At 46.7% G+C, this 19,108-nt stretch overlaps 1 protein-coding gene across 2 annotated transcripts in view; it reads left to right on the forward strand.

Moving 5' to 3' along the window:
• The first annotated feature begins 292 nt into the window (after positions 1-292).
• LOC123754031 (uncharacterized) overlaps positions 293-19,108 on the forward strand; it is a 41,704-nt gene continuing 22,888 nt past the window's right edge. For both annotated transcript variants that reach the window (XM_069307015.1, XM_045736153.2), the window contains exons 1-5: positions 293-428; positions 603-816; positions 1,527-1,674; positions 17,610-17,726; positions 18,215-18,309. In XM_069307015.1, the coding sequence (XP_069163116.1) occupies positions 678-816; positions 1,527-1,674; positions 17,610-17,726; positions 18,215-18,309 (499 nt within the window). In that variant the 5' untranslated portion in view covers positions 293-428; positions 603-677. The remainder of the gene's footprint in view (positions 429-602; positions 817-1,526; positions 1,675-17,609; positions 17,727-18,214; positions 18,310-19,108) is intronic.

A 19,108-nucleotide genomic window follows, 5' to 3' on the forward strand; every position in this document is an offset into this window, starting at 1 on the left:
TACTCAACACCGCCGGCGACGCGCGAATTCCTTCGCCGATATTCGCAGCGAATCTTTGTTGTCGTAAGATAAAAGCATCAAGAACACGTGTCGTCTCGTGTCGGTGTTGTTTTGTTTAGGAAAGGATGAGACATCAGGGCAGCCACCACAGCAAACTGGGCCTGCCGGTCATGGTGCCCTGGTTGGTGATGTGGTGGGCGGTGGTGGGCAGCCAGGGGGCATCGCTGGGCACCCATACGGCGCCAGCAGGAGGGAGGTGCACGCCTTGTAACGCAACAGTGAGGGTTGAGAGCCGGGACCTTCCTGCCGTAGGGTTCCTCTGTCCCGGCGCGCCCCATCACCATCACCCCTACACCTGTCTCGTCTTCTTCGACCAGCCTCACAACCTCACCATCCATCTCCACCATTTCTACCCGGACCAGTTCTCCGTGAGTTGGGTTCTCTTGCACAGCTGTTGTCGCCAGTTGGGTTCGCCAGCAGGTGTTTAATTGGCTCTACTATTTCGGTGTGATTCTCTAAAATCGGCTTAATTCTCCAGTGGATAGGACAGAATATCGTTTATTTGCAGGGTTCTAATTGAGAGAACCTCGCTTGTGTTCCAGGTGGTGTTGTGTAGCATGATCTACTTCACCTCCTGACCGGATCTGGTGGGTTCGGAGCAACAACACTGCTTCAACATGCAACATCTCATACGGTTTCGGGACGTGGGCCAACCGGTTTACCTGAATATCTCCTCCCTCTCACCAGGCCCCACCCACCACAGCCTCCCAGACCAGCTCCGAGACCAGCATCTGGTCCAGTCCTCCTCCCATCATGGTCAGTCTCTCTCTTTCTCTCTCTCTCCCTCTCTCTCTCTCTCTCTCTCTCTCTCTCTCTCTCTCTCTCTCTCTCTCTCTCTCTCTCTCTCTCTCTCTCTCTCTCTCTCTCTCTCTCTCTCTCTGCCTCCTTGGTAGAGCGTTATTCGGACGTAGGCACCTGTGGTTGGCTGCAATGTTTATCTTTTCCTACACTCGTCTTTGACTGGAAAGATTGGATACATTGTAGGAAGATTAGATTCATTAAAGACCTGAGTAGATGATGGTTTGGAAAATAGGGTTGTTGATTTATGGCATAAGTCACCAGGTAATATAATAGACGTGGGACTGTTGAGTTGTTTCAAGCGTAGGTTAGACATATAAAAGTCTGAGTGGATATAAATAAGGAGCAATCTCGTATAGGCCAATTGTAGTTGTTTTTATATTCTTATGTGTTTATGTTCTTGTTACCCACTTTTGTTGAAACATTTCCACCTTTTAACCTGACACCAGAGGATTATGGTATTCTTATCTCAAACTGCTTCGAGGGTTTGTGGTCAGCTGGCCTCTCTCTCTCTCTCTCTCTCTCTCTCTCTCTCTCTCTCTCTCTCTCTCTCTCTCTCTCTCTCTCTCTCTCTCTCTCTCTCTCTCTCTCTATCTATCTCTCCCTTATACCTTCTCCCTTCAGCTAGTTGGTATATCTACCCTCTTACAGCTGATCTCTCCCCTCAGACACGGCCATAGAGGGGAAAGAATTCAACTTCACCTACGAAATGAGGCAGCTGGGATCTCACGAACCAGCTGTTGAAGGCCTCGACTACGCCCACCTGCAGGACTGCCACTACAACGGCGTTCCTGTCCTCCACCAGCTGTCTGACAGGTGGGTCACGTATCCACCAGCTTTCTTGCAGATGTGTCAAGTCTAAACATCACTTATCCTGAACACATCAGTGATACCAACACCACCAGGAAATATATCACCAACAGGAAACACGGCATCAGCGCCAGACAAAACACTAGCGTCATTGTCAGCTAGCAGAGAGCAGAATAAGCTGAAATATATTATTGCTTGATTAATGCATTTATGATTCGACTCGTCGTGTGTGTGTGTGTGTGTGTGTATGTGTGTGTGTGTGTGTGTGTGTGTGTGTGTGTGTGTGTGTGTGTGTGTGTGTGTGTGTGTGTGTGTGTGTGTGTGTGTGTGTGTGTGTGTACTCACCTATTTGTGCTTGCAGGATCGAGCATTGACTCTTGGATCCCAAAGCATTGATCTCTTGGATCCATTGACTCTTGGAGGTGTGTGTGTGTGTGTTTGTGTGTGTGTGTGTGTGTGTGTGTGTGTGTGTGTGTGTGTGTGTGTGTGTGTGTGTGTGTGTGTGTGTGTGTGTGTGTGTGTGTGTGTCCCCTCGTCCTTGTCCCTCCCATGTACTCTGTTCGGTCAACTTTTTGAGATATCTGGGAATCTTTTACGACGGAATCATATGCCTTCAATGTTTTTTTTTTCCTTCGTTTAGCTGTGTTGGATGGTCGAGTTTCACCTTATTGGACCTGCCTTTCGAGCTGTCGCTAGATACATGGCCTTAACTGCATCCCCCTTCTAACTTATTTTTAATTATTTCCCTATGGCGGTGTGTATTCCCCTTCATCTTTTTAATCTAATTTCTGTAAAATCTTTTATATGTCCCAATCATGCCTGTGTCACGTTTTCTGTAACATTTTGAGGTTAAGGTTCATTTGTCCTCGTATCCCAGACCTTTCTGTTCCGGGACCAGCTTCGAAGCAAGTCAGTTTTTGTATTTATGAGGTGAGGGATCCTTGCCTAGGTGGGGCTTATGCATGTCCTCTCACTTAATGCTTATTTTTTTATAAATTCGACCATGTTTCTTAGATCAACAAAGAAAACGGATTCCATAGATCAACAAAGAAAACGGGTTTCATAGATCAACGAAGAAAACGGTTTCCATAGATCAACACAGATTACGCGTTCCCTAGATCAACAAAGAAAACGGGTTCCCTACATTAACAAAGAAAACGGGTTCCCTAGATCAACAAAGAAAACGGGTTCCCTACATTAACAAAGAAAACGGGTTCCCTAGATCAACAAAGAAAACATGTGCCACAGATAAACACAGATAACATGTTCCACAGATCAACATAGATAACATGTTCCACAGACCACCCGCATTAGTTGTTCACTGTTCTGACTGTAGGGAGCTCTTATTCTGCCAGCTCACATTCTTTGTCAAGTGCTGAGGTTCATGTCAAACAAGCTACGTCAGCAGTGTGTTCAAGTCTGCAGTCGTGTCGTGTTCTTTCTCGTGGAGGTTTTATCGTACTTTTTCCTTGTTCTCATAACATGATGTGTGTGTGTGCGTGTAGGAGAGAGAGAGAGAGAGAGAGAGAGAGAGAGAGAGAGAGAGAGAGAGAGAGAGAGAGAGAGAGAGAGAGAGAGAGAGAGAGAGAGAGAGAGAGAGAGAGAGAGAGAGAGAGAGCACCAGTATCCCAGACACAATACACCAGACCTGTTTATTGCTATCATGATGCTGGATGAGTCTTTGATCAAGTTTGATTAATTTATTAAGTTATATTATAAACAACTCATTGCACCGCGTCTTCCTCACCCCTTCCCCTTGAGCTGTACAGGCAAACAGGGTTATAAATACTTACAAAAATACCCAGAAACTGCAAAGTAGTGGAAACCCTAAGTAGAGGAGCAGAGCACCAAGTGAATCTTTGGGGCCCAGCCTCGTCGTTTCAGATTGGCATCTGCGTTCCCCTGTCTACCATTGTTCCCGTTGAAATTTCGTCGACGTGGCGTGCTTGTTAGAGGATAAAGGGGGTGTTGTGGGGGGGAAGATGGAAGGGGGAGGGGAGATGCTCGTAATGGGGGTGTGGTCCATTGTGGGGGTGTGGTCCATTGTGGGGGTGTGGTCCCTTGTGGGGGTGTGGTCCCTTGTGGGGGTGTGGTCCATTGGGGGTGTGGTCCGTTGTGGTGAAGGGGATCTCTCCCACACTAGGGACAACACTGTTGGGGAGGTGGTGGTGGTGGTGGGGACATGCTGTGTGAAGATGTAATATGCTTGTATTACATTAGTCTGTCTCTGTGGGTCATTCATCAGCGCTTTCCCCCCGTAAGTAGAAGCTCTGTTTAGGGTTGGATCCAGTTAGTTGTTGGGCTGTATGATTTATTTTTGATGTATACACATTTATTTTTTCTAAGGCGAGAGAAAACGGCATGTAATTGCCATTTGTAAACAAATGACAGGATAGCAGGCTGTGATTGGTCAAGAGGTAAACAAAACAAGAGAGATAACAAATCAACAATGAGCTCAATTAAATGTAAACAATACCGGAGGCCAAGCATCTGATTGGCTCTTGGGAATACACTCGATGTCCTACTTCTGATTTTTTTTCCTTTATGAAATTGCTACATTGTAAATGCTGGAATTATGTCCACACCCAAGTCTTTTTTTTTAACTTTACGATTCCTGTGTAATTCTTTTCTCCTTTTAATGTTGATTCACTCTGGTCTCTTATCTAACATTTTTATTTTCATTACCTTACAGATATTAGGGTTGAACTTTAACAGCCATTTGTGTGGCCACTCGTGGAATTTATCAGAGATTTTCCTGCAGCACCTCAATACAGTTCTCCTCTGTTCTTACATTCCTGTTTTATTCCTTGTTTAAAAACTTAAATCGGTAAGGTGGGAAAAATGATAACTTTCAATGGGACTCGTGACCTTGCTAACACACATTGCTTCGTATGTTGTTATAGATTCAGCTACTCGGAACAAGTTCCAAGTAGCACGGGCTATGGTGAGCCCGTAACAGCTGCTTCGTAACGTGGGCAAGCATTAGGGGGATAATTTGGATATCTGTGATTGGCCCAGAGGTGGAATAACAGCTTAGCCAATTATCGTGGAGCTTGATGTCAATGGTTCTCTAGAGTTCACTTGATGTCGCATCTTTGCATGGAGCCCCAAGCACTCAGTCAGGCCATATAAGAGCCCCAAACACTCAGTCAGGCCATATAAGAGCCCCAAACACTCAGTCAGGCCATATAAGAGCCCCAAACACTCAGTCAGGCCATATAAGAGCCCCAAACACTCAGTCAGGCCATATAAGAGCCCCAAACACTCAGTCAGGCCATATAAGAGCCCCAAGCACTCAGTCAGGCCATATAAGAGCCCCAAGCACTCAGTCAGGCCATATAAGAGCCCCAAACACTCAGTCAGGCCATATAAGAGCCCCAAGCACTCAGTCAGGCCATATAAGAGCCCCAAGCACTCAGTCAGGCCATATAAGAGCCCCAAGCACTCAGTCAGGCCATATAAGAGCCCCAAGCACTCAGTCAGGCCATATAAGAATCCCAAGCACTCAGTCAAGCCATATAACAGCCCCAAGCACTCAGTCAAGGCATATAAGAAAACGTCTGATATTACAGTCAATATATAATCGATACGATTTCGACTTAAACCTGAAGGAGAAGAATATTCAGAAGACTTCAGAAGTACTGAAGTTTTCAGAACTGTGCATAAGACGGAGAGGTGTTTCTGAAGACATTTCGGGCAGCGTAGAGGGTCAGAGACACACAGACGTGTATCTGTGTACCAACACTGTTCACCAACTATGTACCAACTGTGTACCAACTGTGTACCAACCATGGCGTTACGGGAACAATGGCCTTACTGGCGTCCTAAGAACCACCCAATTAATTAAGCGTGTTGATGCTTAACTCCATTATAAGACAGACGGGTATATATAAAACTGACGTAAGCACTTGGAGAGGCTTGGAGAGGCTTGGAGAGGCTTGGAGAGGTTTGGAGAGACCTTGATCTCTTGTAGGTGGTGAGAGCATTTATTGTCGCTCTTGTAGGTGGTGAGAGCATTTATTGTCGCTCTTGTAGGTGGTGAGAGCATTTATTGTCGCTCTTGTAGGTGGTGAGAGCATTTATTGTCGCTCTTGTAGGTGGTGAGAGCATTTATTGTCGCTCTTGTAGGTGGTGAGAGCATTTATTGTCGCTCTTGTAGGTGGTGAGAGCATTTATTGTCGCTCTTGAAGGTGGTGAGAGCGTTTGTTGTCGCCCTTGTAGGTGGTGAGAGCATTTATTGTCGCTCTTGTAGGTGGTGAGAGCATTTATTGTCGCTCTTGTAGGTAGTGAGAGCATTTATTGTCACCCCCCAGTCCACATGCTCATGTTGGCCCCCCTGGCCACATGCTCATGTTGCCCCCCTGGCCACATGCTCATGTTGGCCCCCCTGGCCACATGCTCATGTTGCCCCCCTGGCCACATGCTCATGTTGCCCCCCTGGCCACATGATAGGGGTAACTCACCAAGACCTGGGCTTCGTCGTATTGAACCCCTTTATGTATATGAGGGAGAGTCCTCTCCACCTCCCACCTATCCATCTCCCCTTTACTCTCTCCCTTACCCTTTAACCATCCACCTCTCCACCCACCCCCTTTGCCACCTACGATACCCACACACTCGCTGCCTCACTCCCCACTCTTTAACCTTCCAGACTCTGGCCGCTGACGAACGATCTGGATTTTTGTTGATATGTGCAACTAAAGACGCCAGAAATCCTCTCAATATAGTGATAGACGGATCCGGTCCCTCTCCAGAACGGCTGACTGAAGGAATTAGCGTCGGGAGAAGACAGGCGTCTAAGACTATTTTTTTAGACTATTTTTCGGCCTTTAAATATGTGTAAGGCTTTCCAATTCTACCGACTTGTTCCCTATTACAACAAATTGTGTTTTGCGGATATATTAAGGGACCCTGTAGCTCACAGCGCAAAATTAAAAGGAGCCTAAATGTGTTGTGTTTTGAGTTTGATGTGGGATAAGGGGAGCTGTTGCTATGCCGGCACCCATAGGGGGAGAGAGATATGGTGAGGGGTGGCGTGGCGGGGGGGGGGGGTTATTTTGGTGGGGGGGCTGGGCCCCCGGTGGGGGGTCGTAAAGCCCAGCAGGCGAACGCGGATTATTTAAATTTATATCCTGTATTATGCCCTGTATATACTGTATTATGCCCTGTATATACTGTATTATGCCCTGTATATACTGTATTATGCCCTGTATATACTGTATTATGCCTTGTATATATTGTATTATGCGGTGTATACATTCAAATATATCACAAACATACAGATCAAGCTTCATTAATATAAATGGCTTTTGAAGGCCCAACTGAATACCATAAAATAGCCAGAGGCCCGCCCCAACCCGTTATAGTATAGGTATATATATATATATATATATATATATATATATATATATATATATATATATATATATATATACATATATATATATATATATATATATATATATATATATATATATATATATATATATATGTCGTACCTAGTAGCCAGAACGCACTTCTCAGCCTACTATGCATGGCCCGATTTGCCTAATAAGCCAAGTTTTCATGAATTTATTGTTTTTCGACTACCTAACCTACCTAACCTAACCTAACTTTTTTGGCTGCCTAACCTAACCTAACCTATAAAGATAGGTTAGGTTAGGTAGGGTTGGTTAGGTTCGGTCATATATCTACGTTAATTTTAACTCCAATAAAAAAAAATTGACCTCATACATAATGTAATGGGTAGATTTATCATTTGATAAGAAAAAAATTAGAGAAAATATATTAATTCAGGAAAACTTGGCTTATTAGGCAAATCGGGCCTTGCATAGTAGGCCAAGAACTGCGTTCTGGCTACTAGGTACGACATATATATATATATATATATATATATATATATATATATATATATATATATATATATATATATATATATATATATACATATATATATATATATATATATATATATATATATATATATACATATATATATATATATATATATATATATATATATATATATATATATACATATATATATATATATATATATATATATATATATATATATATATATATATATATATATATATATATATATATGTGGTATAGATAGCATAAATTGTATAGAAGACATCTACTGTATGTATCCAGGCAAAGAATTCTCAGTTTCTCCCGGAGGCCATGTGAAGCCTGGCCCACCACCTCCTGCAGGCCCACATATTTGTTTTATTTATAAAATATAAATATGTTCTTACATTTTTGTAAAGACACAAGCACGCGTAGCGTTCCGGGCAGGTCCTTAATCCTAATTCCCCCCCCTGCCCCCCCCCCCTTTGCCCCCCCCTCCCCTGGAAAACGACTCGCTAAATAGCTTATAACAACCAGGTACGCATTCACTGCTGGGTAAACAGAGGCTACAGTTTAAGGACTGGCGCCCAGTCAATCTTCCTCGGGAAGGATGCGAACCCAGGCCAAAGTGCTCGCGAAGTGTTTTACCACCGCGCCACGGGGATATATTTATTACGGTGCAGGGGAAGGGGGGGGGGGGGAGGGGGGGAGGGGGGTGTTCGAACATTAACAGTATTCAATCGTCCCAATGTTCGAATTCAAGTCATGTCTCCTGTTGAATTGAGCGGTTCCATGGAGTTATAACAACTTGCCCACAGTTATTAGATCTTGCGTTAAACTGCCCAATTGCCATGAATTATTGGAACATAGAAGGTCGTCAGCTATTCAGCATATCCTCCCAGCAAGCATATGTAGTATAACCAGAAGAAAAGTGGACGTTTTCGAGGCAAAATTTGACATACTCCTTCAGGAAGTGTCTGATCGACCGAGCTGTGGTGGGTATGTTAACCTGCGGAGCGCTTCAAACAACAGCTTATTGGATCAAGTGATCACAAGTCAAGCCTGCCCCGAGAAATCTCAGAACCCACTTTAAGTATACTCAGTGAGTATACTCCAGGTATACTCAATGAGTATACTCCAGGTATACTCCACGTTTATACATATAAAGGTTTATGTGTACCAAATATTTAAATGTTTGCATGTTGTCCCTTTTTCATATTTTCCTTTCTCTTATTGTTGTTCCTTGCTTCCTATACCTACTTCTGTTCTTGCTTTTCCTCTCTCTCTCTCTCTCTCTCTCTCTCTCTCTCTCTCTCTCTCTCTCTCTCTCTCTCTCTCTCTCTCTCTCTCTCTCTCTCTCTCTCTCTCTCTCTCTCTCCCCCCCCCTCCTTCAGATGTTGCTCTAGCTCCCGTCCTCCTCCTCCTCCTGTACCCTGGAAAAGCCTCTTCCTTAGAGACAGTGTGACATGGAGGCTGAGTAAGCTCTGGGGGTTGAGAGAGAGAGAGATATACATATGAACAATAAGCCCGGGGTGAGGTCTGTAGGTCTGGGAGGCTGGGGCGGGGAGCAGCAGCAAGAACACCTCCCCGTGGACGACAACCATTAATCATGGCCACTACCGCCTCTCCCCATAATCTCCTCCCCCTCCCCAAAGGGGGCGGGCCTCCGGAACGGCGCCCCTAGCAACACCCACACTAGAGAGGGGGGGTCAAAGGGAAAGCATGGAAAGGGAGGGAGAGAAACGAGAGGGAAGGGAATGAGAGAGACAATAATGTAGGGAGAAGACGTGAAACGCAACAATGAATAGACAATGAATGAAAACAGGAGAATTAAGCGTCATTATATACGGAGATTGAAGGGTAGGGGGGGGGGCGAGTCTTAGGCATGATGAATGACCCAGCTTAGCAGCGAATCTTCCTCTTTACAGCTACGGTTGCGCGACAAGCGATAGACCGACGCACTCGCGGGACAAGCGATAGACCGACACACTCGCGGGACAAGCGATAGACCGCCACACTCGCGGGACAAGCGATAGACCAACGCACTCGCGGGACAAGCGATAGACCGCCACACTCGCGGGACAAGCGATAGACCGCCACACTCGCGGGACAAGCGATAGACCGCCACACTCGCGGGACAAGCGATAGACCGACGCACTCGCGGGACAAGCGATAGACCGCCACCCTCGCGGGACAAGCGATAGATCGCCACACTCGCGGGAAACGCGATAGACCGACAACACTCGCGGGACACGCGATAGACCGACAACACTCGCGGGACACGCGATAGACCGACAACACTCGCGGGACAAGCGATAGACCGCCACCCTCGCGGGACAAGCGATAGACCGACGCACTCGCGGGACAAGCGATAGACCGCCACACTCGCGGGACAAGCGATAGACCGACGCACTCGCGGGACAAGCGATAGACCGCCACACTCGCGGGACAAGCGATAGACCGCCGCACTCGCGGGACAAGCGATAGACCACCACACTCGCGGGACAAGCGATAGACCGCCACACTCGCGGGACAAGCGATAGACCGCCACACTCGCGGGACAAGCGATAGACCGCCACACTCGCGGGACAAGCGATAGACCGACGCACTCGCGGGACAAGCGATAGACCGCCACCCTCGCGGGACAAGCGATAGATCGCCACACTCGCGGGACACGCGATAGACCGACAACACTCGCGGGACACGCGATAGACCGACAACACTCGCGGGACACGCGATAGACCGACAACACTCGCGGGACAAGCGATAGACCGCCACCCTCGCGGGACAAGCGATAGACCGCCACACTCGCGGGACAAGCGATAGACCGCCACACTCGCGGGACAAGCGATAGACCGACACACTCGCGGGACACGCGATAGACCGCCACACTCGCGGGACAAGCGATAGACCCCCACCACGCTACTTCAACAATGATGCCAACCTTGAAATGACCGAAAAATTTAAGCTAGTGAACATTTGCCTAGTTCATTGTGTTCATTCTGACCTCAAAGGCGCCCATTGGGATCCACCTCTATAATCTCCACCTGTGGCCATCAGGGGAGACATGATCACCACGTACAAAATTCTCATGGGAATAAAGGGGATAGACACGGGCAGATTATTAAGTATACTGTATTAACTTCGAAATGTTTGGAAAGTGGGGGATTGGGAGCTTGTAGGTGACCCTACAAACATACTTAGGCGAGTACAGTCTCAACAAATATATATATAGGCCCTAACGTCCCCCACACCAAGTCCAGTCCCAAAGCAAGACCGGCCCCACACCAAGACCTACCCCTATACCATATATGTGGGGGCTGGACCCCCACACCAGCCCTTTATCCTTAACTTCTCACCCCCACTCCGTCTCCCCCACCGAACAAGAGCTGGACCTTAACTCCTCCACACACACAAATAGGTCAACTGGGACGCACGCGCGTGCACCATTGACTCCTCCCCCAGCAACAACAGCAACAACGTCTTCCTGGGTCAGGAGTATTAGTTGCTTCAGGTAAAAATAATATTGATATTCCTGTAATTGTTGCCAACAAATTCTAAACGCTCCTTTCTCCAGGCCTTCCCACTGTGGAGGCGTCTCAGTGGGTCCCTTCCCACTGTGGAGGCGTCTCAGTGGGTCCCTTCCCACTGTGGAGGCGTCTCAGTGGGTCCCTTCCCACTGTGGAGGCGTCTCAGTGGGTCCCTTCCCACTGTGGAGGCGTCTCAGTGGGTCCCTTCCCACTGTGGAGGCGTCTCAGTGGGTCCCTTCCCACTGTGGAGTCGTCTCAGTGGGTCCCTTCCCACTGTGGAGTCGTCTCAGTGGGTCCCTTTCCTTCAGTGGCACACCTTAGCTGGGGACCTCTCACCATCTGTCCCACGCCATGTACGGTACAAGTTCTATATTCCTTGTTATAACACTTTCTTGCCTGTTCACCTCTCTCTCTCTCTCTCTCTCCCTCTCTCTCTCTCTCTCTCTCTCTCTCTCTCTCTCTCTCTCTCGCATTCGTCCTTCCTTTCCTCCCTTTTTTTATTTCTATATGAGGAACATCTCACTTTATTCATCTTTCGATACATCTCTGTCCCATTTTCCATTATGTTCCGTTATATCAGTCTCTCTCTTCTCTCGAACACTATTTACACTCTCAGGCCTTCTCTTTTATGTAACATAACCTTCCCTTCCTTTTCCACTGTTGTACCATATCTCCTTCGCTTCCTTTCCTGTTCCATCGCCATTTTTTATATTATTGTTCGCTCCCTTTCCATTTATTTAGTATACTTTCGTTTTTCTTCCTACGTCTCTCTATCTCCCTTTTTTCAAAGAATATCTCCCTTCTTCTCTCTTTTTCACTCGCCTATGCAAACTATTTTCTTCCTTTTTGAAGTGCAAGGAGCTGCACTCGGTGTCGGACGACGGGGTCGAGTGTAAGGTGACACTGATTTGATCGACAAGTGTCCCTTCACTTGAGTGACAGGTAAGGGCTTGGATGGGTAGTTTGCAATGGCAGTTATGACAAGTCGACAGGTGACTGGTTTAGTCAATAAAACTTGTAGGGGCTGCACTTGGCACCACTTGGACTTGGCACCAGCTGGACTTGGCACCAGCTGGACTTGGCACCAGCTGGACCTGGCACCAGCTGGACTTGGCACCAGCGACTACCATCTTTCTTGGTGTAGGTAATTAGTCTCCACCACGACCTCTTGTCTCACCTGTCTCTCTGACGCCGAAAGGTATTGTCCCAAACAATGAAAGGTGTTCATTAGGATGTTATGGCTGTGTGTGTGTGTGTGTGTGTGTGTGTGTGTGTGTGTGTGTGTGTGTGTGTGTGTGTGTGTGTGTGTGTGTGTGTGCTCACCTAGATGCGTGTACAGCGTCGAGCAATAGCTCCCTAGCCCCACCTCCTGATTAGTTAAAGCAATGACACCCATTCCCCCTCCCCCCCCCTCATTTACCTGCCTCGTTTTCCCTTTACAATGCGTAATGAATGTCCCTCAACACTCTTTTTTTTCTGTGTTCTCTCTACTTGCTACTAAAGAAGTTTATCCTGACGGCTCTATCCCAAGACTTATCTTGTCTTATCTTACCTTCTCTTCTCCAGCTCATATGTGTATCCATTACGGGCTATTCGTGCCCGTGCCACCTTTTGGGTGGCTTAATCTTAATCTATCAATCTGTGTATCCAGCTTCCGTGCCTATTGGATCCCCCCTGTTTCTCCTTTTTAGAACTTTGAATCGTGGTCCACCCTCTCAATTCCCTTGAGTATCTTGTACGTCGTTATCATATGTGCTCATGTTAGACTTTGTAACAAGTAACAGCTTTGTAACAAGTCTGGTCGCATATCTGTAATTGTTATTCATTTATTTGATGCCTTTGTCAGGTGTGGATTCCCATGCTGGTGCTGCTTACTCAAGGGCTGGTCTTACGTAGGTTGTATATAGTGCTATGAAGGGGCTCCTTGTCAAGGTGCTTCAAGGGCTATCTTGATATTTAGCAGTTGATTGTATGCCGCTGATGTTATTTTGTGACTGTGTCCTCAGATGTCACATTAAAATAAGGCATGGTGGTGATGATGTGGGTATTGGTGGTGATGATGTGGGTATTGGTGGTGTTGATGTGGGTATTGGTGGTGATGATGTGGGTATTGGTGGTGATGATGTGGGTATTGGTGGTGTTGATGTGGGTATTGGTGGTGATGATGTGGGTATTGGTGGTGTGGATGTGGGTATTGGTGATGTTGATGTGGGTATTGGTGGTGATGATGTGGGTATTGGTGGTGTGGATGTGGGTATTGGTGATGTGGATGTGGGTATTGGTGGTGTTGATGTGGGTATTGGTGGTGTTGATGTGGGTATTGGTGGTGTGGATGTGGGTATTGGTGGTGTTGATGTGGGTATTGGTGGTGTGGATGTGGGTATTGGTGGTGATGATGTGGGTATTGGTGGTGTTGATGTGGGTATTGGTGGTGATGATGTGGGTATTGGTGGTGTTGATGTGGGTATTGGTGGTGATGATGTGGGTATTGGTGGTGTGGATGTGGGTATTGGTGGTGTGGATGTGGGTATTGGTGGTGTTGATGTGGGTATTGGTGGTGTTGATGTGGGTATTGGTGGTGTGGATGTGGGTATTGGTGGTGTGGATGTGGGTATTGGTGGTGTTGATGTGGGTATTGGTGGTGTTGATGTGGGTATTGGTGGTGTTGATGTGGGTATTGGTGGTGTGGATGTGGGTATTGGTGGTGTGGATGTGGGTATTGGTGGTGTGGATGTGGGTATTGGTGGTGTTGATGTGGGAATTGGTGGTGTTGATGTGGGTATTGGAGGTGTAGATGTGGATTTTGATGTGAATGCGGGTATTGGTGATGTGGGTGCGGGCATTGGTGGTGACCGTAGATGCTGGTACTATTATTCAAAATAATCTCATTCTGTGCTATATACAGTTTTTTAAAACAGAGTTATACATTTTACATATAAAACATTTAAATCACATATGTGAAAATTCTCCATTAAACCACACAAATTCTTAAATAAAACTTGGTATCTAAAATGTATGAGAAACAAATATCTTTATGATAGCAATAAGACGGTCAAGATGACCATCAAGATGGTACTAAGGAGCACGTGATTGCATGCCTACGAACAAGCAGGGAAGTTGACTAACAGCCAAACGACCTCTCATCAGGTGTCGAGTGATCGACTGCCCTTAGTTCAGAACTAATGTCCATTAACTTCCTTACAAATACATTATGAGCATTATTAATTCAGTTCAAAAGCCATATGGAAAAAAAATCCTCAAGAATAACAAGGGGGGGAACCTTTGTCAAGCCGCCGGCTTTCTGTCTCCGTCGTGTTCCCTAGAGAGAGAGATGGTGGCCCTTGGGTACCTTGAGGTTACCTTGAGGTGCTTCCGGGGCTTAGCGTTCCCGCGGCCCGGTCGTCGACCAGGCCTCCTGGTTGCTGGACTGATCAACCAGGTAAATAAATTAAGGTAAATTCAGGTAAATGAACTGATAAATAATATCATGACGAATCGATATGATAAGAAACAAAAATAGATGGAGAGAATATTCCCCCCCCCCCCCCCGTCTCTACTTGTGTTGGCTGGCATTGGAGATTTTAGCATGGGAGGGTTGATGGGAATGTGATCAACTATGGATGTGTGGGTTGTGGTGGGTTGTGGGGGGAAGTGCTCCGTCCTGCCCACACACTAATCACATTACCTGACGACGTAAACAGATCCATCTTCTCAGGTGACATCTTCTTCCTCCGTCAGTGTATCTGTAACTATTACTCTGTTTCATCTCTCGCTGCTTCTGTGTCACGCTCGCTATCTGTCTTTCTCTTTCTCTCTCTCTCTCTGATTCTCTCTCTCTCTCTCTCTCTCTCTCTCTCTCTCTCTCTCTCTCTCTCTCTCTCTCTCTCTCTCTCTCTCTCTCTCTCTCTCTCTCTCTCTCTCTCTCTTTCCAGTTATGGCCTCGTTATGTTGCCAAGATACTTTTCAGTATTCTCTCTTTTATTGGAAATAACCACTTAATTGAATGATGAGAGTTTGTGATTTTCTTGCACACACACACACACACACACACACACACACACACACACACACACACACACACACACACACACACACACACACACACACACACACACACTAAAGTTAGCAGGTCGAACTGCTTACTTTAGTGTCTTCTCCTTCAGACACTGGCTGAGCAAACGCAAGTTACCAGCTATAATACATATGTATATACATAGATATATCTATGTATATCAATGCAAGTATATATATTCTATATCCATGCATGCCAGAGATGGAAGCGAAAGATGACCAATTATCTTGAAATAGGCTCGTAGCGCCCGGGCAGCTCGGCTGTCTCCGTCAGCGATCTGGCCGTTTTCTCTGATCGCCATGTTATAGGGGGAAACTGAAGTCACTCACTATACATGATCTATTTGCTGCTGTACACGATCTATATGCTGCTATACATGATATATTTGCTGCTAGGTAGACAGAAGCATCAGATGAAAATAAATATGTCCAACAATTTCTGTTCCTGCCTGGGGATCGAACCCAGGATTGCCAACTGTGAGACGAGAACGTAAACCGTAGGACATTATTAAGTCCCCGTGGCATAGTGATAAGACGCTCGCCTGGCGTTTCGCGAGCGCTTTGTATTGGGTTCGTATCCTGGCCGGGGGAGGATTGACTGGGCTCCAATCCTTAGTTTTAGTTTAGTTAATTTATTATGCATCCAGTCCTTAACTGTAGCCTCTGTTCTCCCAGCAGTGAATGGGTACCTTGTTGTTAAACGATTTGGGGTCGTATTTCGGGGGAAAAATTTCGGATTAAGGACTTGCCCAATACGCTATGCGTGCTAGTGGGTTTACAAGATTGTAAGAACTCTTGTATATAAAATAAATATATATAAACAGTCCTTGTCGTGCATTGCGTTGAAGGTCATAGTTTACCCTATGATAATCCACCCACACGTTTTCTTTGGTAGCGTTGCATTTGATTGGCTGTGCTCCCTAGACCTAAGGATAATTAAATAATAATGATAATAATAATAATTTTAAATTTACCAGAAGGTACAATGGGGTTTGTGAGATTACATATGACTGGTATTTTTACATTCTTGTCGGAGCCACCAGCACATATAACGATTCGGACAGGTCCTTAAAGCTAACTAACCAGGAAAGATAAAAAAAAAGGTACATTGTAGCAAATTTTGTATCGGCATATAACTTCAATATAAACTGACAGAGGTGATTATTCTGAGTTTTACAGCCCCGATCCTGTGCCAGGTAAGTCCACTACGGGCTCACCATAGCCCGTGCTACTTGTAACTTTTGGTTCCAAGTAGCGAATCTTAAACAACAACAACAACGATTATTCTGGTGAAGATATATATCTTAATGTACTAATATTTGGGGAAGTGGGTAGTAAGACACAGTGTGAGTTTGAAGCACAAGGAGGTATAGGCTCTCGTCTTAATTCTCGTTGTCGGGGACAGGAAGGCTGAGCATATACATACACTCTAGACTTGTATCGAGGTCGAGCTACTGAACCTTCCCCCAGGATGCAACCCCCCCACAACAGTTGCCACTTCTATCCCGCCTGGGAATCGAACCCAGCATCTACGATCGTCAGACGAGAACGAGACCCCCTTGCCACCCCCTTCCCCCCCTCATCTTCCCTTTGTCCCCCCCCATCCCCCCATTAGCCCCCCATCCCACATTTTCACTACAAACAAGTGCATCTTTCGCGAAGAATTGTGAAGGAATATGTCTTGGCAGATCTCCATTTTGGGGGACGAAGGGTGGGGGGTAGAGGGGGGAGGGGTGAAGGAGTGGGGGAGGAAGTTAATCAGGAGAAAGAGTAAGATATACGATGCTCTCTGATGACTGGCTAGGGAGACTATGTGTATGGATAGGGAGACTGGTGTGTATGGATAGGGAGACTGGTATGTATATAGAGAGGAAGTGTTGTATGTATACAGTATCAAGTAATCAGGTTCGATAATAATACAGCCCGTCCGCCTAACAGAACGTCGCATTTTGACGTATAGTCCACCTAAGGCCAAAAAATCGTCGTACTAGAAAATGGCAGCTTCTCCCGAAATTGACATACTGTCCCGTTTTCTGTTTTGGATCCTCTGGTAGGTTAGGATAAGGGGGCACTTTAGTACGGCAGTTTCTTGACGTTGGGAAACTATAGGAGGACAGGCAGGTGATAATGATAATGACCCGAAATATTGACCCCCCAAAACTTTTACCACGATAGCACAGCTTCGCCACGATAGCACGGCTTCACCACGATAGCACAGCTTCGCCGCGATAGCACAGCTCCGCCACGATAGCACAGCTTCGCCGCAATAGCACAGCTCCGCCACGATAGCACAGCTTCGCCGCGATAGCACAGCTCCGCCACGATAGCACAGCTTCGCCACGATAGCACAGCTTCGCCACGATAGCACAGCTTCGCCACGATAGCACAGCTTCGCCACGATAGCACAGCTTCGCCACGATAGCACAGCTTCGCCACGATAGCACAGCTTCGCCACGAGATCAAAGTGTATGCGTCTCCCTACAGGAAGTTCCGGTTCACCTGCGAGTGTGCAGCTGGGGCGTCGGGCGCCAGCTGCCAGCTGGGAGGCCTCTGTTCCAGCGACAACCTTCGCAGCTGGTGCTCTGATCACGGCGAGTGTAGGTGAGTACTGACAGTCTCAGTCCCAAGGTGGTCCCCATGGTCTTAGTGGCCCCCCCCAAGGTGGTCCCATGGTCTTAGTGGCCCCCCAAGGTGGTCCCATGGCCTTAGTGGCCCCCCAAGGTGGCCCCCCATGGTCTTAGTGGGCCCCCAAGGTGGCCCCCATGGTCTTAGTGGCCCCCCAAGGTGGTCCCATGATCTTAGAAGCCGAAGGTATTCCCAGTAGTCTCAGGGGCGCCCCCAAAGTGGTAAAAATAGCCTAATTAGCCCCTGGGTAGTCCAACAGCCTTATGAACTCCGAAGAGATCCAGTAGTCTGAGGTCACCCCCGGTGTTCCACTATTCTTATGATCCCCCTGTGGCCCAGTAGTCACAAAAGCCCCCCCCCAAAGTGGCCCACCTGTAGTACACAAGGGAACCCCACCAGGGGGCAGAAAGCACCCCTGGGAGAGAGAGGGGTCACTAATGCTGAGATTGTTGACCTCATCACAGATACGTGGCAGGGGAGAGTATCTGCGTGTGTGAGGGGGGCTACCGGGGCGCCTCCTGCGAGCATCACTTCACTACCATACCTTCCTATGACAGAAGTTAGTGTCTGTTCCTGACTTGTGAGTGGTCTGCGATACTGGTTAGTGCCTCTACTCTCTCGTCGTCCTGAGGGCTTGCGACACTGGTTAGAGCATCTACTCTACTCTCTCTCTCTCTCTCTCTCTCTCTCTCTCTCTCTCTCTCTCTCTCTCTCTCTCTCTCTCTCTCTCTGTCTTTCTCTCTCTCTCTCTCTCTTTCTCTCTCTCTCTCTCTCTGTCTCTCTCTCTCTCTCTCTCTCTCTCTCTCTCTCTCTCTCTCTCTCTCTCTCTCTCTCTCTCTCTCTCTCTCTCTGTCTTATAGAGTACCTTCTCCTCTGTATCTAATGGTTGGCTATATCCACACTAGGTGAGTGGATCAAGGTGCTTAGGATTATATTTTCAGGATCATTGCAACAGCATCTCTCCTTGCAATTCAGGCCTACTGACTCATACAAGGCAGGACTACTAACTCATACAAGGCAGGACTACTGACTCATGTAAGCAAGGCCTACACGCCCATGCAACATAGGCCTACTAGTCCATGCAAGTCAAGTCAAATCTACTAAATCTACTCTCAATTGACCTCACTCATGAATCTGTCTATACCCAATTTTGTTCAAACTTGTCAAGAGAATTACATTGTTTGTTCCACTCGTCTACGACTCTATTGCTAAATCTCAGTTTCATTATATCCTTCACTATATCAAAATTGAACTCTAAAATTATGTTATGAAATCGATTACGATAGTTTCAACACCTTGTTCATAGTCACTTTGTTAACACCTATCATTCATTTAAAGATTTCAGTCGTATAAGGCCA

Source organism: Procambarus clarkii, chromosome 6 (assembly GCF_040958095.1).
Source record: "Procambarus clarkii isolate CNS0578487 chromosome 6, FALCON_Pclarkii_2.0, whole genome shotgun sequence".
Taxonomy (NCBI): Eukaryota; Metazoa; Arthropoda; class Malacostraca; order Decapoda; family Cambaridae; genus Procambarus; species Procambarus clarkii.